General features: G+C 40.3%; 1 protein-coding gene and 1 long non-coding RNA gene across 3 annotated transcripts in view; one reads left to right on the top strand and one right to left on the bottom strand.

Annotated features, from left to right (window-relative positions):
* The window catches only part of LOC148370387 (ERC protein 2-like), a 204,448-nt gene that overhangs the window by 107,527 nt on the left and 72,836 nt on the right, over window positions 1-24,085 (bottom strand). For both annotated transcript variants that reach the window (XR_015850119.1, XM_088332908.1), the window contains exons 10-11: window positions 20,164-20,301; window positions 12,282-12,470 (exon numbers count right to left, since the gene is read on the bottom strand). Coding sequence is in view for 1 of the 2 variants with exons in the window: in XM_088332908.1 (XP_088189034.1) it covers window positions 12,282-12,470; window positions 20,164-20,301 (327 nt within the window). In the remaining variant the exon portion in view is untranslated. The remainder of the gene's footprint in view (window positions 1-12,281; window positions 12,471-20,163; window positions 20,302-24,085) is intronic.
* Window positions 12,316-23,772, top strand: LOC148370389 (uncharacterized). The gene is made up of 3 exons (XR_015850126.1): window positions 12,316-12,529; window positions 12,919-12,993; window positions 21,902-23,772. It is a non-coding gene; the product is annotated as an uncharacterized LOC148370389 (long non-coding RNA).

Raw genomic sequence — 24,085 nt, 5'->3', positions numbered from 1 at the left:
AGACAATGGAAGAAGCGTCTGACTTGGGCTATGGAGAAGAAGCACTGGACAGTTGCAGAGTGGTCCAAAGTCCTCTTTTCAGACGAAAGCAAGTTTTGCATTTCATTTGGAAGTCAAGGCGCCAGAGTCTGGAGAAAGGCTGGAGAAGAGCAAAATCCAAGTTGCTTGAAATCCAGTGTGAAGTTCCCACAGTCAGCAATGGTTTGGGGAGCCATGTCAGCTGCTGGTGTTGGTCCACTGTGTTTCATCAAGTCCAGAGTAAATGCAACTGTGTACCAAGAGATTTTAGAGCACTACATGCTTCCATCTGCTGAAAAGCTCTATGGAGATGAGTATTTCATTTTCCAGCATGATCTGGCACCTGCCCACAGTGCCAAAACCACCAGTAACTGGTGCACTGACCATGGCATCACTGTCCTTGATTGGCCTGCTAATTCCCCTGACCTGAACCCCATCGAGAATTTGTGGGGTATAGTTAAGAAGAAGATGAAAGACACCAGACCTACAAATGCAAATGAGCTGAAGGCCGCTATCGAAGCATCCTGGGCATCAATAACACCTCAGCAATGCCCCAGGCTGATTGCCTCCATGCCACGCCGGATTGATGCAGTAATCCGTGCAAAAGGATTCCCAACCAAGTACTGAGTGCATCAATGGACATTTTCAAATGTTTGATTTAGTTTTGCTGTTATAAAATTATTTTTTTATCTGGTCTGAGGAAGTATTCTAATATTTTGAGATAGGATTTTTGAGTTTTTTTCAGCTGTAAGCCAAAATCAGCAATATTCAAATAATAAAAGGCTTGAAATATTTCAGTTGATGTGTAATGAATCCAGAATGTATGACATTTTTGTTTTTTTAATTGCATTACAGAAAATAAAGAACTTTATCACAATATTCTAATTTTCTGAGACAGTCCAGTATATCATATACAATCGTATGCAAAAATTTGGGCACCCCTGATCATTTTGAAAGTTTTCCTTTATAAATCATTGGTTGTTCGGATCAGCAATATCAGTTAAATATATCATATAGCAAACACAGTGATATCTGAGAAGTAAAATGAAGTTCATATGATTTACAGAAAGTGCAATTATTACTTAAACAAATGTAGGCAGGTTCACAATTTGGGCATCGTTGTTGTTTTATTGATTTGAATACCTTTAGCACTTAATTATTGGAATACATTTGTTTGGTAAGCTCATTGACCCTTGACCTACAGACATAGGTGAAGCCAATCATGAGAAAGGGTATTTTAGGCGGCTAGTTGCAAGTTGTTCTCTTTTTTGCATCTCCTCTGAAAAGTGGCAACATGGGAGCCTCAAAACAACTACCAAATGACCTTAAAACAAAGATTGTTCAACATCATGCTTTAGGGGACGGATACAAAAAGCTAGCTCGGGGATTTCAGCTGTCAGTTTCCACTATGAGGAACATAATGAGTAAATGGAAGAACACAGGCACAGTTCTAGTTAAGGCCCGGAGTGGCAGGCCAAGAAAAATCTCAGACAAGCAGAGGCGATGGATGGTGAGAACAGTCAAACTCAACCCACAGACCAGCTCCAAAGACCTACAACATGATCTTGCTGCAGATGGTGTCACTGCGCATCGTTCAACTATTCATCGCACTTTGCACAAGGAGAGCTGTATGGGAGAGTAATGCAGCAGAAGCCTTTTCTGCGCATATGCCACAAACAGAGTTGCTTGAGGTATGTCAAAGCACATTTGGACAAGTCAGCTTCATTTTGGAATGAGGTGCTGTGGACTGATGAGACTAAAATTGAGTTATTTGGACATAACAAGGGGCGGTCTGCATGGCGGAAGAAGAACACAACATTCCAAGACAAAAAATTGCTGCCCACAGTAAAATTTGGTGGTGGTTCCATCATTCTGTAGCGCTATGTGGCCAGTGCAGGTACTGGCAATCTTGTTAAAGTTGAAGGTCGCATGGATTTCAGTCAGTATCAGCCGATTTTTGCAAACAATGTTCTAGAATCAGTGACAAAGCTGGAGAGGGCTGGAGACTTCAACAAGACAACAATCCCAAACACTGCTCAAATTCTACTAAGGCATTTATGCAGAGGAACAAGTACAATGTTCTAGAATGGCCATCTCAGTCCCCAGACCTGAATATTATTGAAAATCTGTGGTGTGATTTAAAGTGAGCTGTCCATGCTCGGAAACCATCAAACCTGACTGAAGTGGAGATGTTTTGTAAAGAATGGTCAAAAATACCTTCAACCAGAATCCAGACCCTCGTTGGAAGCAATAGGAAGCGTTTAGAGGCTGTTATTTCTGCAAAAGGAGGATCTACTAAATATTAATGTAATTTTCTGTTGGGGTACCCAAATTTATGCACCTGCCTTCTTTTGTTTAAGCAATTATTGCACATTTTATGTAGATCCTATAAACGTCATTTCACTTCTCGGATATCACTGTGTTTGTCTGCTATTGGATATATTTAACTGAAATTGCTCATCCGAACAACCAATGATTTATAAAGGAAAATCTTGACATTTATTTCTACTTTATTTTTTTACAATAAAAAATCCCACACTTCTATTCTATAGCATATGAAAAAACTATATTTTATGTTGACAATATATGTGAATTAATTGTTATTACAACATCCATTGCAGCCTGGTCATCCGAGAAGGGGGATTACCTCATTTGTGGTCCCTTCTCAAGGTTTCTTCATTTTTCTCATGTTGAGGTTTTTGAGTTTTTCTGCCCTCATGTAAGTTTTAGATCAGGGGATGGTGTCATAATAGTCTGTGATTTGCAATAATCTGTGGTCTGTGCAGCCCTTTGAGACTCTTTGTGATTAAGGGCTATACAAATAAACATGACTTGACTTAATGTATTCCTGTATTTTATTTTCATATTCCAAAAATTACAAGTTGTCATGCATTTCTTATTTCTTGTCTCCATTACTTTAATGTACTACTCTCCGGTCTAGCAGCTAGCAGCAAAAGATCAAAAGCTTGCAGCTGGTACAAAATGCTGCAGCGACGCTTTTAAATGAGACAAGAAGGTTTGATCACATTACCACAATTTGGGCTGACCTACACTGGCTCCTTGTCAACATGCCATTTAAGGTTCTCTTGGTATTATACAACATTTTGCATGGACTACCCCCCTCATATATATGAGGTTTAATTTCCCCTTGTGTGCCTGCTTGGAACATTCGCTTGGAAAAAGCTGGTCTAGTAGTGATCCCAAGGGCCAAGAAGAAATCGGCATGTTCAAGTGTGTTCTGTAGTCGGGCTGTGGAAAGCTTTGCTAGCTGAGATTCGGTCTGCAACCTCGGTGGAACTGTTTAAATCGAGGCTTAAAACAATTTTATATTCAATAGCTTATAAACGGTGTTGACCTCAGGAACCTGCCAACCAGACATTCTGCCATTTCCGTTATTTCATGTTGATGATGTGGTAGAATGGCAGGCTGTAGTCTGTACAGTCCCTTGGGACTTCTTGTGATTAAAGGATATACATTAAACATCACTTGACTTGACTTTTTTACTTTTAATTTAATATGAATACTTTTAAATGTATTGCAGCATTATTATTATAAGTATAAATGTCCTTTCTAGTTTTTTTTTTATATTTTTCTTTGCCTGTGTTTTATTTTATAGCATTTTTATACATGCTTTGTCTCCTTTTATTTTTTTAGTTATTTGCATATGCAAATGTGACAAACAAATTGCAAACAACGTTGTAGTCGGTGGGAAATAACTCGTCAAAGTTCGCACAATATCCAAATCTTCACACTTTGCTTCCATTATTTTTACAAGAAATAAAATCTCAAGTATGGCTTGAAAAGAATCACGGAAAACAAATCGGTTTCGCTTCTTCAAAGGTTTGGTCGACATGTTCTCTGCAGATGTTTGTCGTCTGATTTTTTTTTTTTTTTCATGTCGGTCCTGTTTAAAGTGCCGCATCCGCTTCCCGTGATGTTGTATTTGCTCATCCCAGACACAACGAAGGACTTTAGGAAGTAAACGCTACTTTCAAAGAGACAAATATTGAAAGAAGCTCCAGGAAAGGAAGCGGGCTCGCCTAATGGGATTGTGGTTGCCTAAAAACGACTAAGAGGAGATTTCATGAGTTGATTTATAGTCATTTATAAGACAACTCTTTCCATACCGAGACTAAAGACCAAGGGCAACTTTAGGTCTAGAGCTTTGGGGGTGCTGAGCACCCAGAGTGTCTGGCTGGTTAAAATAAATTGAATTTCACTTAAAATGATTAAGGATCATTGATCACTGTTCAGGTGTTTACCATTTGTAAGCATCGCATTACAAGTTATGGCTAGCAGAAACACTACTACTATGCCATGCCCAGTTATTATTTTTTTTTTTCCTTGCTTATTTCACAGTGAATGGAATAGCATGCAAAGACATTAAACAGAGTTTTTACATTTCATCATTTTTGTTCAGTTGTTGTTTTTTTGTTTTTAACGGGCCTGGGCTAAAGAAGTTTTGTACTGTTCAGCTCTTTTTGCATTTCTGCAGTCTCATTAGTTGTATTTCTTATTTTGTTTAGACTATGTGGTATATTTGTGAACATATGACTGAACATTAGTGTACCTACATGGCAGTATCAAGTGATATGAGGGCTTGGTTGCATTTGACGACCTTGGAACGGAATCATTCCATTTCAATTCATTCCAAAGGGAAAAACATGTTTCAAATTCCAACGGTTTCATTATACAAAATCATTGCTGGAAACCAATACATTTTTAAGTAGAGGTCCTACTGTACCTCAATAGAAATGTAAAATGTATTCTAATAAGGAATAAAAATGCATTGACTCCTTGTAACTAAAAGTGTTTGCTGATTTGAATATTATCAAGTGACTATTTATGGGGCCTTTCTTTTTCAAAAACAGCCAATAACAGTAACGTCATGGCTATTACACTAATTATCATGCACCCTGAATGTCTGTCATCTCTATCACCCATGCATGTTGACAGTCGTAACTTTCCGGACAACCCGAAGAGCCTTTGTTCAATTATATAACAATTATAATGATGACTTAACCTGAAATCCGAGACCATTGACTAAGACCAGATGAGAGTTGACGATCGCATTGAAAAGAGACAGACCGCAATCAGAAGCCATGACTTTGTTCTATTGTTGTATTGTCCCGTCCCAGTTTTCCTCAAAATCGAGACAAGTTTGGGTGACTTTATTTTTATTTCAACGCGGTCATCATTTTCTCCAGATGCTGAGCCACATTCAAGAAAGAGCCGTCTCATCACTCGTGTGTTTGTTTCTTTTAACTCGTTGATTATCAACTAGCATGCTGGTTTAAGATCAGGTAATTGTGCAATTGTGCAATTCTAATCCTGTGCAGTCCTTTGAGATATTTTTGTGATTTTGTGAAGGGCTATATAAATAAATGTGACTTGTGACTTGACTAGCAAATTCATTTCCACCAATGTTTGTATAATTAATTCAACCTTTAGAGGGACTTGTGTGCTTTATTTGGCACCTCCTTAATTTAATTTAATTTGAAAAAACAAAGACGATGTTGATCCAAATAATAAGCAAAATATATGAACTACCATGTAAACATGAATTTGTTTTTTATGATTTTAGTGGTTGAGAAAATAACATTTATATGAATTGCCCCAAGGGGACAGATAAATTCAATCTAAATCTCAATGAACGAACAACAAAAAAAGAATTAAATGGAAAAAAATGTGGCAGTAATAACATGAATAATTTAATATAATATTAATTGAATGCTAAAAAATAAAAATACAACAATAATAAATAAAAATACAAATAATAATCATATAAAAACAACAAAGCACTGAAATACATACGCAAAAATAAAAAGATGATAGCGAAATGGATAAAAATATTATTGTTGAAAAAAAAAAATGGGAATGAACAAAAATAGATATATTATATTTTAACATTATTTTTAAAAAGTGTGAAATACTAATATAAACATTTAAATGCAATAATAAATAAAGATAAAAAAATACAAATGAATAAAATCATAAATAATAATGACACAGATAAAACGTTGTAAAATATACCACCCAATGTCAAACATAGCAAAGAACACACACGTTCAAATAAAGGGCTACTTTAGAAAAATGCATTGAAGTTTGCCAAACGACACTAAATAATCCAATCATGGCAACGCTTCTATCGGGGCATAAATCTGCCATCCTTTTTCTCTGCTCACCATATTATTTAGCAGCAATGAAATGCGTGTGTTCGCCTTTTCATAACTCCAAAATAAAAGTCGCTCATAAATCCTATGTGTATGTGTGAGGGAAACAAAAATACTCCTACTTGGCACCGTATAAGGAATGGAGGCATTCGGATACTTCTATAAATCACATTCTTTTAATATCAGCATAATCGTTCTCTCTGAAGATAGATGGAGTGCAAGGCGCCCTATCAGTGGATAGATTTACATCAAGGACGAACCAGAAAAAAATTAAATGTGCCCTTTGGGATTCAGAGAAGCTCCATGTCAACCAGTGTTTCTCAAATAGTGGGGTTTAGGTTTAGCCTCCACACAGTTCATACAGCACAAAGTATGAGGATTGAGTATGAAGGGTAGACACTAAGAGGAAAATAACCTTAAATTACCCCATGAAATATTTTTCAAAACTGATGCGAAGACGGGGTGAAGAGACAACTTTTGATTCAACATGGCGGCGCGCATGGATGCTGCGGCTAGTTGCTCTCCAGCTAATCTTCTATTTATTGCCGTTCTCTTGTCTTTTTTGCTTTCACTTTTGGACACATGTGTGGCCAAAAATACAGTAGGGACGAACTTATTCGGTTGGGTGGGCGTCTAAATTTCGACTTTTCGGGCACTTTTTATACCGCTTATGATATACCGAGCGAACTTCAAAGAGATCCGGCATCCTTGTGGACAGCTATTCCTCCTAATAAACGACGACAACGGCGCCGTAAAGACAGAAAACAGAAGCGTGGTTGCCGTGCAGGTAGATGTGTGAAGCGTGCGAAGTCTAAGGAGCAAGAAGGACGCGAGGATGTAACTAATTCCACCATTCATTCCTCGCCGGACAACGGACGCTTTACACTCTGCGCTCACGAACGGCCCCAACGGCGGCATCTTTTGAAGATCTCTACAAAGACTTCAGCTAAGTCAAATGATTCAGCAAAGCTAAAATTTGGTCTTTTAAATATTAGATCGCTTGCTCCTAAAGCTTTACTTGTTGATAACATTATTCGTGATTATAAACTCAACTGTATGGGTCTTTGTGAAACTTGGTTAAGCCCGGATGAGTATTTAGCACTAAATTATGCTTCACCCCCTTACTACGCGAGTAGCCATGTAGCACGCACGTTGAAAAAGGGTGGCGGTGTCGCGCTCATTTCTGAAAAATCGCTCAAATTTAATCCTCGTACCTCTAATAATTACAAGGCGTTTGAGGCTCTTGCGATGCGGTCCTCTCTATTGTCAGTTTATGTAATAACCATCTATCGCGCACCTGGGCCATACACAACTTTCTTAGACGAATTTGCTGAACTTTTGTCTGAACTAGTAACCTATGCAGACAGAATTATAATTATGGGGGACTTTAACATTCATATGAACTCCCCACTCAGTTCACTTACTATTGAGTTTAGGTCTATAATTGATGCATTTGGTTTTAATCAACTGGTTGATTTGCCAACCCATAAAAATGGAAACACGCTAGACTTGATTCTGACTCGAGGAGTTTTAACCTCAAACATTATGGTGTTACCGTGTACTACCGTTATCTCGGATCATTATTTAGTTACATTTGAGGTAATAGCTAAATGTAGTGTTAAAAAAGCTGAAGAATTTAGCGGACGCAATATAAGCACTGGCACAGTTTCTGAGCTCTTTGAACTCCTTCCTGGAGCAGTTGCGTCCTTTCCTTCATACATTGGCTCGATTGACTCACTCATGAATGAGTTCAATACCACCCTGACTAGTGTCCTGGATTCAATAGCGCCCATAAAGCTAAAATCACGTCCTAAAAGACACACACCTTGGTTTACTGATGAAACTAGAACCCTTAAACAAGAATGCAGGAAATTGGAAAGAAAATGGCGCGCTACCAAGCTTGAGGTTTTCCATCAAACCTGGTGTGACAGCTTGGTAAAGTATAAAGCGGCCCTTGCCTCTGCAAAATCGGCCTACCTTTCGAAGGTGGTTGCGTCTCAAAAGAACAATCCCAAAGCCCTCTTTGACACTGTAGCATCGCTTACAAGGCAACAGACTATCGCAGATAGTTCGACGCACTCTGCTCATGACTTAATGGTCTTCTTTACTAAGAAGATTCAATGCATACAGGAAGAAATTGCTAAAGAAATTATTAATACCACACTTATTAAAGGGCTGAAATCTACAGATGCACGACAGGGTGGCTGTCCTGGGAAATTGTCCGGTTTTAGTGAACTGTCACTTGATGATCTCAAACAGGTGGTGAATGCGGCCAAACCGACAACTTGCCAGTTCGACCCACTCCCAGGTTCACTTATTAAAAATCTTTTTGGCGTCCTTGGACCTTCAGTTCTAAATATTATAAACATATCACTCTCCTCAGGTGTAGTTCCAGCAGCTTTTAAGTCCGCCGTTATTAAACCCACACTGAAACGACCCAACCTTGATCCAGAAATCTTAAGTAATTATAGACCTGTGTCAAACCTACCTTTCCTCTCTAAAGTACTTGAAAAAGTAGTGGCACAGCAGCTGAATGATTTCATATCCGAGAATAACCTTTTTGAATCCATGCAATCAGGATTCAGGGCTAACCACTCTACTGAGACAGCTCTGATCAAGGTAACAAATGATCTCCTACTGGCAATGGATTCTGGCGCTTCATCACTTTTGCTGCTGCAGGATCTTAGTGCTGCTTTTGACACAGTGCACCACAATTTCCTACTAGAACGGTTGGAAAAATGGATTGGTCTCTCAGGAACCGTCCTCTCGTGGTTCAGATCCTACCTCTCAGATAGGACGCACTGTGTTAAATATGGTGAAATGACATCTGAGCCCTTTAATGTTACCTGCGGTGTTCCACAGGGTTCAATGCTTGGCCCCCTTCTTTTCAGCATTTACATGCTTCCATTAGGTGATATTATTCGCAAGTACAATATCAGCTTCCACTGCTACGCAGACGACACTCAACTATATCTTCCGTTGGAGGAATCTCCCACACTAAACTGTGGAAATTTGGAGGCCTGCCTCATTGAGATAAAAGAGTGGATGTCACTCAATTTCTTGCGTCTTAACTCTGAAAAGACCAAAATGTTAGTCATTGGTCCATCTCAATGCCGTGACTTATTCTCAAAAACTGCTGTGAACATTGACAAATGTCACATCACACAGAGTGACTCAGTTAAAAATTTAGGTGTCATATTTGACCCTGATCTATCCTTTGAAATGCATGTAAAGAAAATTACTAGAACCGCTTTCTTCCATCTTCGTAACATTGCTAAAATCCGTTCAATACTGTCTCAGTCGGATGCGGAAATTATAATTCATGCATTTTTTACCTCCCGTCTCGATTACTGTAATGCACTACTCTCTGGTCTCCCGAAGTCTAGAATCAAGTCTCTTCAGCTGGTACAAAATGCCGCAGCGAGGCTTTTAACTAGGACAAAAAAATACGATCACATAACACCGATTTTGGCTAACCTGAATTGTCTCCCAGTTAGCCTTAGATGTGATTTCAAGGTTCTCTTAGTATTATACAAAATCATACATGGACTTGCTCCCTCTTATCTTTCAGATCTGATTTGCCCCTATGTCCCGGTCCGAAGCCTACGATCTGAGAGTGCCGGTCTTCTGGTGATCCTAAGAGCAAAGAAGTGTTCTGCTGGTTCGAGAGCGTTCTCCATCCGGGCACCGGTGCTGTGGAATGCTCTTCCCCTCTATAGCATATGAATAACCTACTCTGAAAAATAGTCTGTGTAATATAGTGTAATAATCTGTGAAGCCCTTTGAGACTCTTCGTGATTTAGGGCTATACAAATAAAAATGACTTGACTTGACTTGACAAACAAAAGTCTCCTCCTGAAAGATAAGACAAGAAGGCTTGACGAAGCGTACCGAGCACATCACTGCAACGACGGAGGAAGACGAGCAAAGAGCAGTGTGATCGCTATGTTAAAAATGTTGGCAGCGGACAACACACGGCCAAATAAATTGTGCTGTCACTACAAGACATCCACGCTGATTTTTTTTTTTAAAAATGTGCCCAATGGTGTAGATTTGGCATGGACGTAGGTGACATGTTACCACTAATATTGGCCAATTAGTGTTTTTCCCCACCATTATTATGTGATCAGTTAAAGAAAAAATCTATCTTGGAGTGGTGCAAGAAGATTTCTTATTCCGAGGCAGGCATGACAGAAAACAATTGAAAAGCACTGATGTAGACTAAAATAATAAAAACAGCAAGAACAATAATAAATTGGGAAAAAACACCATATAAAAATTTAAAATAAAATCTAATTGAAAATTAATGTTATATTTAATTGTATTATCTATCCATTCATCTATCCATCAAATATCTGCACCGCTTATCCTCAGTAGGGTCGCGGAGTTGCTGGAGCCCATCCCAGCCATCTTCGGGCAGTGGGCAGGGGACACCATGAACTGGTTGCCAGTCAGTCGCAGGGCACACAGAGACAGGCAATTCGCTCGCTCATTCACGCCTATGGACAATTTGGACTGGCCAATGAACCTAACATGCATGTTTTTGGAATGTGGGAGGAAATCGGAGTGCCCGGAGGAAACCCACGCAAGCAAGGGGAGAACATGCAAACTCCACACAGGAAGGTTTGATCTCATGACCTAGAACTGCTGCCTAATTGTATCATCATTTAAGAAAAAAAAAAATTCTAAAAAAAAAAATAATACTTCAAATGACTAACTTTTCAATACTTTTTGAAATCTTTATTTATTTTATTATGATAAAAATAAAAATATTAAGAATACTAATAACATAAAATACAATAATTTTCCTTAATATACTTTTAAATTATTTTAGCTCTTTGTCAAGAAAAAAATAAACAATACAAACAAAAGTCCATAAGTGTTTTACAAAAAAATCATCATGTCTGCAAGATTTTGAATTAAGAATAAGACATCAAATTACTATATGTTCTTAACCGCCTCACCTAACGAAAATGGTAAAAGTAACATAACAATATCTAGAGTAGCAATGATTTAAAAAAATAGTTTTTGGGAGGTGCCAGATTTGTTTCTACAACAAAATAACTACTAAATATTAAAAGAATAGCACAAGACTAAATAGCAAATGTAGTGCTTAAAACAGGGAGGTATTATTTTGATTTTGTTTCAATTCTGAAAACACAAAAGGAATACTACAGACATTTTAAAAAGTACTAAATACTATAATACAGAAATAATACAAAAAATACAATAAGCAGAAATACTACAAAGTACTACAGAAATACTACAACAGAAATATTACAAAATACAATTGAAGTATAACCACAAAAGAACTACAGAAATAAACTACATTATTCTACAGAAATACTGCTACAGTAATACTACAAAAAACCCAAAATAAAAATAAATACTGCAGAAATAGTTCGTTGGTTTGTTGAATCCTTTAGCTAAGAGGGTCGTAGGGGCACCATTTCCTGTGGTGTGTCTTGGGGAAGCACAGCCTGGCGGTCATCCCTCTCCAGGCCAACATGTCTTGCGCGTATCAGGCGATTGTGCTAACCACTGGACTGTGTAAACACTAAAAAATAAAACTACAGTAATACTACAAAATTACTATAAAAATGAAATTATACTACAGAAATACTACTATAATATTACTACAAAAGCTCCATTACCAACATACAACAAAAACACTACATATATATACTACAAAAGAAAATACAAAATACAACTACAGTAATACTAAAATATACTACAAAAATACTTCTAAAATACTATTACAAGAACACTACAAAAATACTACAGTAATGCTAACAAAACACTACAAAAATAATTTTGTTCGTAAAAGGGGGACTTACTAGACTGTTTTGCTTTAATTCTGATGCTTTCAAAACAAATTTTATGAATCTTATCAATATAAAAGCAATCACAAAAATAAATATAACATGCAGTTATATGTATTCCTGAATGCGAATGAGGAAAATTGGATAGGTCACCAAGCCTGGGAACCTGACCATATTTTTTATGCGACCCGGACTGCTAAAATGCAAGTCTCAGTTCGTTAAAAAAACGTACACGGCCCCGCCCCCTTCAGTTCCCCTTTTTACAGACCTCTCCGTCGAGTTTCTGGGCTTGGCAGGGCCCTAGGACGGCAGGGGGTCTCGAGGACGCGTTTTGCGGGTGGATGTCGGACATCTTGTCCCTCAGCTCCTGGTTTTCCTTCCTGAGTCGCTCCAACTCCTCCAGCTGACCCCGGTCAGCCCGATCTTTCTGCTCCCTAAGGTTCTCGATAACTCGCTCCTGACCGAAGATGGAAATTGAGAGGCATGAGGGACGATCTGGTGAAGGCTTAAAAAGATGTGAGAAAATTGCATTCTTACTCTAGTATTTGAAACGTAAAATGATTATGCATCTTGGTTAAGGTTTTTTGGGGGGTTCCGGCATTGAATGTAAATCTATTTATGCTCTGCCAGGGGTCAGAAACTCACGGCTCAGGAGCCGCATGTGGCTCTTAAGCGCAAAAATGTTTACAAATTGAAAAAGTTGGTGGAGGGAACTATATTTTTATTTTAATATAATTTCTTCAGAAGAACAAACGTGACACAAACCACTTTAAACATTTTCAAATGAAGAAAGAATATGTAGAAAAAGTATTACATTTTAACTAGGATTGTAACTATGAATTGGTGCAAGCGCAGTTTTCCCTCACTTGTATTCCTTTACTACCTGTATGTCCTCTGTGTGAAAGCCCACTGTGCGGGACCAAGCTTTGCCCCTTTTAGAGAGCCCGCATCCTCTGTGTGATCTGCCATGGACCCCAAAGGTAAGATGAAAAAAATTAACTGCACAAAAATTAAACTTTAGCTGTATGTATGCAACTTTAATTTCTTCACCTTTTCAAAAGGTTGAAATTTTATTTGTATATATTTATGCTTTATTTTATTGCACTCTTTTTGTTACCCAGATAAGGAGCACATTATTCACCTTTGATTTTGTTGTTTTTGAATTGTTAAAATAAGAATGTCACCAAAAAAATTGATTTCTTAATGTATTTCTTTAAAGTTATCAAAACAATTATACGTACTATGATTCATTAATATAGAAACAAAGTTAAACTTGAGGCGGTATCCTAGAATAACTTTGACAGTAGGCTAGTAAATACAGTGCATGCAACATGTTGTGCGTTCATTATAAGGCTTAGATAAGGCTTTTAATTTTTTGCGTCTCCTGACAAATTTGCTTTTTTTGGTTTTGTTTGTTTAATATTGCTCTTTCTACATGTTGGGTTGCTGACCCCTGTGTTAGGAGGTAGCATAGGGAAACAATTGTGAGAGGGGGCACTGCGGCATTGCCTTCAATTTGTCTTTTTTTTCTAAAAAATAAGTCATAATCTTGTTTTAATTTCCTCTTAAAATGCTATAATTTGAAAAATAGTACTGGGAAAAGAAAAGAAAATCGAACAAATAAATACATGAATCATTAATTAAAAAATAAAATAAAAATAACAAATTAACAGGGTCTATAAATAAAATATATGGTACACTTTTAAAAATCGTGATTTTGGTTTAATTTGATTTGTACTGTAAGCCTCAATATGGGTTGAAACTTTAAAGTGAAAAAAAATTCACATGAATGACTGAATGAAATGAAATAAATCAATGCATTTTATCCTGATTTTTAAATCCCCATGAAAAACAAAACACCAACCAGCTGAAAAAAAGACTAGCTGGAGTTGGTCAGAGCTGGTGTAAGTGGCTAATGTTAGCAACTAGCAGGAGGAGAAATAAAATGCAAGTAAAAGATTGCAAGATAAAATGAGAATTTTTCAAGCGACATAACTTGCAGCCAGTTGGCTTCACGAGTGGCTTAAAAAGGAAACAGTGGAAAAAAGTCATAGATGAAAAGCGCCGAATGCCGGAATAACGCGACTCGGACATGTTCCATACGTGCTGTGGACACGGAGTACACTGAAGGACGAAGAAGATAACAATAACATTAGAGGCTGCTGGTTAGCCATAGCTTACTGCTAAGTCACTAAAATGAGTGGATAACGGGGGATACTGTGTGGAAAACAAAGAAGAGTCAGATGCCTTGGTCACGGGACTCTTCTAGGTACCATTGCATTAACAACACTGGAAGTCGGGTGACACTGAAGGACAAAGCAGGAGCAGCTAACGATAGCTATATTGCTAGCAGCGAGCCATGGCAGGTAGCCATATGGCAAACAGTAGTGGATAGAGAAGGAAACAATGGGAGTTAGCTGCGCGTAGTAGTTTATTGTTAAAAGCACCACCAGAACAAGCTTGTCAAGCATAAAGGTCATTCTGGTTTCTGTAGTAGTAAGATAGCTGCCAAACATTTCAGACTCCTCAAATTATGGAATATCCTTACAAGCGTCTAATGATACGAAAAATAATCATGTTTATGAGATGGTGCATGTGTTGTTTTTTGTTATTAGAATTATTCATATTTTATTTCCATGAATCAAGTATTTTTACGCTACTAGGGGTTGCTATATAATACACACTGGAGCTTTACAGGAATATTTGCAAGGTAGTGGGAGGGTTGGAACGCATTAATGAATCATAGCTTTTTAATGAATGGGCCTACCGGCGCCTTCTGCAAAGGACAGCCTAAACTCATAAATTTCAAGCCTAAATAAGACCACCGTCATAAATAATCATAGCGACAGGAAGAGATCAGAGCAAGACCAAAAAAAATCAAGACAAGATTTATTGAAAATGGATAATACAGGACTGGAAATCACTTTCTTACAACTCCCGATAAACCGCGTTGGAATGTTTATGTCGTAACTCTCCCCCGTTGGGCCCCAAACCGTTTCGGCGGAAGCACAAGGTGCGTTTGGAAGTATCGACGTGTTTATTTGGGAACGAAATTTTATGATTGAGTGCACCCAAACATTGAATCCGTAGCAGCATTTGGATGACAACTTAAAGTAAAAAAAGAGACGGGGAAATGACTAATGGGCCCTGGGTGTTTTCGGGATATTATGAGCTATCTGAAAGATGCTTGACGGTTCAAGATGGAGACAAGGAAGTTGCAAAGGAAAAATCGGATCAATCTGACCGTTGTATTCTCAGGGGTGACTTTATAAAGTTTTAACTCCAATTAATTGGAGAGATGGATAACCTTATGGTTAAAGCTTTATTGAACAGATACAAAGCTTTATGAAATGGACGTAAAACTTTAAATCTGGAATTAAATCTTTATAAAATAGATTTAAAGTTTTAACTTTTAAGTGTAGTCTTTGAGGTCAGATGTTAAGCTTTAAGTCCAAAGTTAAAGCCTTTTAAAACAGCTAGAGAGTTCAAAATCTACAGCTAAAGCTGTTTAAAACAGGACAGAAAGCTTTAACTTTGAAGATAAAGGAGAAATAGATTAAAAAAAAAAAAACTCTTCCCACAATATGAAAATCTTTCACTTTTACCACTGGAGTTGAAGCTTTATGAATTAGGTGTACAGTTTCAACTCTGCAGTAAAAAAACTTTATCAATCAGGATTTTGGGTTTAACTCTGGAGTTAAAGGTTTTTGAGGAAGATAAAAAGCTTTAAACTACAGTTAAAGCTATAAAGATTAAATGAGAGTTTAAGCTTTAAATCTGAAGTTTTAAAGCTTCAAAGCTGTATCAACGATTGAGTTTACACAGCTGAAGATACAGTTAAAGTTTTAGCAGTGGGGTTAGAGCTTTAAAGCTGTTTTGAGTTAGGGTAAGGGTTATTCTTGGGGTTAGGGTTAGCCCTAACCCTAACCATTTTAAAGTTAAAGCTTTGACTCTGTGGTTAGCACTTTAAACTGTTTTAATAGTCAGGGTAAAGCAGCGGAAACGACATTTAAAGCATTATATCGGAGCTAAAGCTTTAAATCAGCTTTAAATCCTGAGCCAATTTGTAACAGTCACTATTTAAAGTTGATTTAAAATGATGATGAACTCCAGATTTTAAGCCTCATAAACTAGTTTTAAAGCTGAAACTGAGTCAAAGCTTTCTTATTGGTGAGGTTAAAGTAACTACAGTTAAAGTTAAAGCTTTAAATCTCCGCTGAAGTTACAGTTAAAACATTATATCAGAGCTCAAGGTTTAAAGGAAATTACTGGGAAAAATAGGCTCAATATGGCTGTTAACTTGTGTTGTCGTGGTCAATGCGCAAGCTTTAACTCTAGTTACTCAAAAAGATGATTAATTGCAGCGTAAACATTTAGAAAACATTTTAAAAGCTTTAACTCCCTGAAGTTGGAGTCAAAATTAAAGTTAAAGCTTTAAATCTGATTTAAAGCTTTAATGTTTTTTAACTTCTGAACTAAACAGAATTTTTCTAAGAATTAGAATTCTTAGAAAAATGAATTAGTCCTTTCAAGCCCCCGTGTGTAATGTTTGACCAATATACAGTATCTGTTGTTTAATGCGAACAAAAACCAGTGCCACAGAGCACACCGTAGCAGCAAGATCTCAGACAAACATATACGTAGGGATTCCACCAAGTAAAAGAAATATGAATTGCTCAAACTATGATTGATTGATTGATTGATTATTGCTCCAGCGAAGGTCGGGGGGTCCCGTCCCTGTGCGTTGAGCCGACCAGATGAACCAGGTTTTTCCAATGCTGGCGGTCTTGTGCCAGCTGTTCTGCATCCTCTACAGCAACTCCGTGTTGTTGGAGGTCGCCCGCAACGACGTTGAGCCATCGAGTGCGGGGTTTCCCTCGTGGTCGTCTCCAGCCTGCGGCCTTTGGGTCAAACTGGAGAATGGCTCGTGTCGGATGGTCTGGTGGTAGACGAAGGACATGGCCAAACCAGCGGGTGCGGCGTTGTGCGACCAAGGAAGATGCTCGGGGCTGGCACGTGCGGGCTCTGAGCTCTTTATTGGAGACTCGCTGGGGCCACCTGATGTTCTCAATAGTTCTGAAAGCCCTGCTATCAAAACCGTCGATTCTTGTGGCCAGGGTGTCGTTCAGAGGCCATGTTTCTGAGCCATAAAGCAGGATAGAGAGTACTGCGAGGTTGTAAATGCGGAGCTTCGTCTTGCGTGCGATGGTCTGGTGCCGCCAGAGTGGTTTCCAGAGAGACTGCAGAGCAGATGCTGCCAGGGCTCTTCTGCGGAGAATCTCTGGTTTTAGGTCCCCATTGTCTGTCACTATGGACCCCAGATACACAAAGCTCTTGACAGGCTCTACGATGTCGCTACCAATTTGGATGGGAGGTGGATCTGGTCCATCACCGACATACATGAACTTGGTTTTCGTCCAACTCACTTGGAGGCCAAGCCGCGCTGCCTCTTCGCTGTAAATGCCCAGAGCGTCTCTCAGCTGGCTGTAGGAAGTGCTGAGCATGATGGTGTCGTCAGCATACTCCAGGTCAGTCAGGTGGTAGTTGCCGAAAGACACTCCGGGAATGCGCTCACTAACCCTGAACATGAGATGGTCGATGATGCAATTAAAAAGGTCGGGAGCAGCCACGCAGCCTTGGCGAACGCCGCTGGAGATAGTAAACCAGTCAGAGTCAATGCCGTTGATACGGACACAGCTCTCTGCGTTGCTGTAGAGCAGCTTGAACAGGGCTATGATCTTGGGTGGTGCTCCGAGAGCTTGGAGGATGTTCCACAGTGAAGAGTGGCAGACGGTGTCAAAGGCGGCCTTAAGATCAATGAATCTGATATATAGATGGCGATCTTTACGGAATTCACGGGTCTTCTCTGTCAGCAAACGGACGGCAGAGATGTGGTCTGTTGTGGAGCGGTTGGGCATAAAGCCAGCCTGCTGGGGACGGCGGCAGCTTCTGATTGCTGGAAGGGCACGGCTGAGCAAGATTCTGGTGAAGACCTTTCCTGGGATGGAGAGTAAGGTTATACCTCTGTGGTTTCCACAGACAAGCCTGTCACCCTTGCATTTCCAGAAGGGCATGATGACTCCTCTGGTCCAGTCGGTGGGCAGCTGCTCCGATTCCCACACCTGGTTGAATAGGCAGGTTAGCCACTCCACCATGCCATCACCGCCGGCCTTGAGCATCTCGCCGGTAATGGCACAGATGCCGGGGGCTTTCTTGGTGTTCAGCTTCTTCAGAGCAGCTCTCACTTCCTCGGGTGTTACAGGGTCTGTGCAGCAGGTGTCGCTAGGAGGTGCTGTGTTTGCAGCCACTGGGAGGGTGGGATCAGCTGGGATGGTGCTGTGCTGCAAGAGGAGGCTAAAGTGCTCCTTCCAGTGCGCGAGGCAGTTGGCTTCTGTCATGATGAGGTTGCCGTCTGAGTCTTTTACCAGGGCTGTCTTTATGTGTGGGCCGCTACGGGCTTGGTGTAGTAGACTGAATACGCGGCTCATGTTGTTGTTGTTGGCCGCGGACTCAAGCTGTTGGGCTTCTGCCTGCCAAAACCTCTCCCTATCTTCAGCAATGGCCACATTGCGCAGGCGGTTCAGTCTCCGATACTCCGTGAGGTCGCCTCGGAGCCGGGCCTCACGCCGCTGGTCTATGATGTTTAGTGTCCTCTCTGATATCCAGGGCTTTCTCGGGGAGGATCGCGGGCGTCCGAGGACATTGTGAGCAGACTGGAGGACACTTTCCTTGATGGCCGCCCAGTCTGTCAGCTTGTCAGGAGCCAGGGCATCGAGAGTGCGGCGGATGGAGCAACTGAAGTCTCTGGCGATGTTGGGGTCGCTGAGTCGGGAGGAGTCAGGGCGAGGCAGAGTCTTGTGCTGGTTGGCTCGGAGCTTTAGCTTGAGCTGGGCCACCAGCAGACGATGGTCTGTGTTGCCAAGCTGTGCTCCTCTGAACACCCGGCAGTTGGTTACAAACGACTTCCAGCGTCGTGATATCACGATGTGGTCCAATGCCTTCCTGGTTCTGCCATCTGGGCTGTACCACGTCCAGTGATGGATGCATTTCCGAGGAAACCAGGTGTCAGCAACACAAAGGTTGTTTTGGTGGCAGAGGAGGAGGAGGCGGTTGCCATCGTCGTTTGTTGTGCTGTCAACTAAGGTGGTGCCGACAGGTGAGCCGGGGGACCGATCATTGCTGGATAGAGTGGCGTTGGCATCAGTGAGGATGATGGTGACGTCGTGTGGTGGGGCTTGGTTTTCAGAGAGACTGCAGAGCAGATGCTGCCAGGGCTCTTCTGCGGAGAATCTCTGGTTTTAGGTCCCCATTGTCTGTCACCATGGACCCCAGATACACAAAGCTCTTGACAGGCTCTACGATGTCGCTTCCAGGTGGCGACACGGGTCTTACGACGAAGATCGATCCGTACTCGTTGGTCGGGGGCAGGCTGGGGTCCGTTACCGTGTTGGTCAGTCCGGCTTCTTTCTCTGGTCAGTTTCATAACAAAGGGGGTTTCTCCTGGGTGAGTTGTTAGCCCTCCGCAGGATAGTCGGTTGGTGGGGCTGCCACCTCACAGCGTACCGACACGCTGGGGTCTTTGTTTGTCTGGAACCTACCCCGGAGACCGGCCCACCATGGGTGACCCTACCAGGAGCAAGCTCCCGACGGTATCGCTCTCCAGGGTCACTGGAACACGCAAGCCCCCTCGCCGCATCAAGGCCAGACCTATCCGAAACTATGATTATTTCTTTTAAATAAAAGTTGATATGATATTTCATGTAATTTATTTCCTAGCATTCATATCAATGTTGATGTTATTTACTGAATGAAAGTGTTTTGTACCACTAGGAGGTACGGAATATTAGACAATGCCCCTTTACATCGAACTCTCTGATTATTATTTTTTCTACAGAATTGCCCGTGTGGTTTGTAAAAATGGAGGCGTGCATCGCTAAATAGTAATTGTGAATCATGCTAGCTAATGACGACTTAGCGACTTGATTAAAAGGGCTCCTACCTTAATGAGTCCAATGTTCCGGATTGTATAACACCTGAGTGCTGGTTTTGTGGTTTAATTCTGAGAATACAGGTTGCTGGTTTCTTTCGGCACGTTTCGGGCGGTGCCTTTTTCTGGGTAGTACATATTTCCACTGCGTTTGTTCTCGCACCTTTTCAGCCAGGGCTTCTTCCAGCGTGGCCAGGGCCGTTTCCGTGTTGCCTGAATCAGTTTGAAAACCTTGGACTCGATCCCTCAAGCCGACGATCTGCTTGTCCTTGTCTTTTAACTGCTCTAGCAGGTTCTCAATCTGGAGTAAAGGAGGTCGAAGAAAGCAAAAATAATACATAAATAACAGTCATAAAGTTAAAAAAAAAACAGACAAAACAAAACACATAAAAAAATCAATAAAGTGAGAAAAATAATTTCTCCACCGCCTTTATTTTCATTAAACTGAACCCAGATATCAAAGTTTATTAAACAAGAGAAAATACAAGGGGAAAAAAAGAAAAAGAAAGAAAAATACCCTCTACGCCAAATCCTCAGTGTCCCCATTGCTTTATTGCGACAGCATTTTTGTCCAAAATGAACAGAGCTATTTTTTTTCCATTTCTTTCCCAGACACTTGTAATGCACACTGCTAATAGTTGGACATATCAAATATCCTTTAATAAAAACCAAAGTGATGGGAACAGATGAAACTATAAGGTGGAGCATTCAGTTCTTTTAACCAAGAGAAAAACATTAGAAGGAAAATAGAACACTTAGTTACAACAGATCAGCTAACAATAATAATAGAGGCTAGCGAGAAGCCATAACCTGCAGCCAAGTGGCTAACATGAGTGGCTATGGAAGGGAACAGTTCGCGGGGGGGGGGGAATGGAGCACCGGATGAGTAATTCAAGGGATAGCTATTACAGACAAGTGACATTGAAAGACTAACCAAGCTTTATTCACATGAAACAGTTAACAGTAGCAATAGCAACTAGTAGCAAGCCACATTCTGTAGCAAACTGAATGGCTAGATAAGGAAACAGTGAGGGGAAAGGGCCAGATGCCAGAGTCACGTAACTCAGCAACATTGTCTTGCATCAGCAATGACACTGAACGACGGATCAGGAGCAGATCATGATAACAATTCTGTACCCAGCATGTGAGTGGTTAACAAAAGTCTCTAGAGAAGGAGACAAATGTGGGAGAAGCGCCAGATGCCTAAATTATGGGGCTTGACATCTTGCATGACAAACTGTGAAAGGCGAATGACACTGAAGGTAGAAGCAGGCTTTATTTTCATAAGCGGCTAGCAAAAATATTAGTGGCTAGTAGTGAGCCTAAGCTTCCAGGAAAGGTGTATACAAGAACAACTACAAAAGGAAACAGTGAGAAAGAAGCACCACATGCCGGAATCATGGGACGAGCATCAAATCTGGGGCTACGCTGCATGCGTATAGTCGCAGTTAATTGCTAAAAGCGTCCCCAGGACAAACGAGCCCCGCAAAATGATCAACCGGGTTCCTGTAGTTGTGAGATGGCGGCCAAACCTGTCAGCAACTTGTGGAATATGAATGGACAATTTTAAAGCTAAAGGAATATTTGAGATAGAACAGGTATTTTACCTATTATTTAAATCAATGGTGTTTTATCAAAATTAATGAAATAGTTTAGTCCACTAAGGCTCCGTATATCCTACACACAATCACTTTAACAAAACAGCAATCTGCACTTCCCATCGCTGGCTCGCATTGTTGCCAGAGTTTGTTAATAACATTGTTACGAGAGCGCGGTTCCACGCGATGAGTGAAAAACTGTTGAAAATGTGTTTTCTGGCAAAAACAGCGTGACCTAAACGCAACGCGCTCCGAGCGCTGAACCACAAACTCAGTTGACCCATCTGTCTTCCATCCTCACAGAGAACTCAGTGGCCCCCGGAAGAATCCAACGCCGAGGGGGCCCGGAAGGGGCCCGGATGAAGCCCGGATGGAGCCTGACCGCCGTCGCCTTTGCCATTGTTTTCCTCATCGACCAAACGCAAGAGGAGGACGAATTCCTCTGGTTGAAACGGAACCGCGGATTCTTGACTTGTAATCAATTATTGATGAAGAAATCGATAAATCCTCGGTGCGGCCGAGGTACGATTTCTATCTCGCTGAACTCAAAATAGCGAATGAAAAGACATGATATGATGTCAACTGAAAGGTTCAGACCATTTGATGGTAAAAAGCTTCACAGCCATACACATATGGATTCACCACTTCATACATACTTCAATACATAATTTATAGATGAATCAATGTATTCATCCATCCATCCGACTCTCCATCGAGGGAGACATTGATCCATTCCCCCTTCCGTGGATATATGTATCCTTCCATCCATGCATTTATCCATTCAAAGAGATATTCATCATCCATCTTTGTACTAAGATATTCATCCAACAATTATTTTACACATGCCTTGACAGAGATATTCATTTTCCCATTCATCTATTTGTTTATTTAAAGAGATATTCAGCCATCTATTCAGCCACCACCACCCTGAATATCCATCCATCCACAGAGCAACTCAAACTTCTGAAAAGTTATCTTCCATCATATTCATCTACCCAATCCAGAGATATTTTTGCATCGTATAGTCATCATTCCACCTAAACAGATATTTGTGCATCTATTCATCCATGCCTCCATACATAGACATTCATCAATCAAAGAAATTCCATCCTTCTTACAAAGATATAGTCAATCTAGTAATTAATCCATCAATCCATCCATCATCTCTTCATCCATCAAATAGATATTTGTCCATCTATCTATCCATCCATCGACCTAACCATCCATAACTCCAAGATGATATTCATCGATCTATCTAAAGAGATATGAATCGAATCCATCCATCCAGAGAGACCAACTTTTCACCCATGACATTATCCACTAATGACAGTCCATCCAAAGTCATATTCACCCATCCTACCAAAAAGACATTCTTCAATCCATCTCTCTACTCATCCATCCATTCACAGAGATATGCATTTGTCCATCCATCCTAAAGGGATATTCATCTATCTATTCATCCATAACTCTAACCATGACTCCATTCATACATCCCAAAATATATTGAACCATGTATTAATCCATCTATTCGTCCATCCATGTGATACTATTTCCAGTAGATACGTCATATAAAAAAAACAAATACATAAAAAAATACATTCTATTTTTATAAATGTGTGCGTGTTTGGATGTCCATCGAAGGTCTGGTAGCAGTGACCAAAGTGGCATGTCTGCGGTTGGCATCGGGATGCAACCAGATAGTGGACACGATACTTCCCAATACAGAGCAGAGCTTTTTAAAAGCATGAATATGGATGCCAACGACCACAATGTTTGAACATGAATAACACATGCACGGCAAGAGCGCGCTTCGGCCTCCCGTGAGCCAGGAAGAAACCCAAAAAGTCAAAATAAATAAATAAGCACATAGACCGACGGGCTTTCAATAGAGCCGCCAGTGTTGGGAAAAGAAAATCGAAAGATAGTCAATTGATGTCGCAAAGAGTATAGAAGGGCACTCTCAGCTTCCACGGCTTGGCTGGGTTTTTTCTCAGTGTACATTGTTTCCTCATTCTGGGGTCGTATACCCTGAGTTTTTGTCTGCTCTGTTAGAGCCAGTTAGTGTTGTAATGTTTTAACCTTTCGTCATCGAAACACTCCAGGTATTATTCTATCAACATACTAATAAATGTCCTGTGTCATCTTCTTTCCTATTTGTTTATTTAGAGTTAACATATCCTGCTTTGTCTTCCTTTCATGTTGGTTTTTCAATTTAGATTCAGATTCAGATTCAGATCAGATTCAGATCTACTTTATTGTCATTCTAGTACACGTGTATACAGAACGAAATGTCGATGTATCTGACCCCCCCAGTTTCCTTGAATGTACAGATATAAATAAAGTTGTATTGTATTTTGGCTACGTATAGTATTTTACCATAGTGCCGATAGTGCAAGAAGAGTAGCTAACCAGATGTGCAAAATGGGCAGTCAGGTTAACAAGTCAGGTACACAGTAACATTAACACTGTAACAATAACGCTGTAATT

Source organism: Urocampus carinirostris, chromosome 3 (genome assembly GCF_059441175.1).
Source record: "Urocampus carinirostris isolate Australia breed hairy pipefish chromosome 3, RoL_Ucar_1.0, whole genome shotgun sequence".
Lineage (NCBI taxonomy): Eukaryota > Metazoa > Chordata > Actinopteri > Syngnathiformes > Syngnathidae > Urocampus > Urocampus carinirostris.
This window is presented reverse-complemented; position numbering and strand designations above follow the sequence as displayed.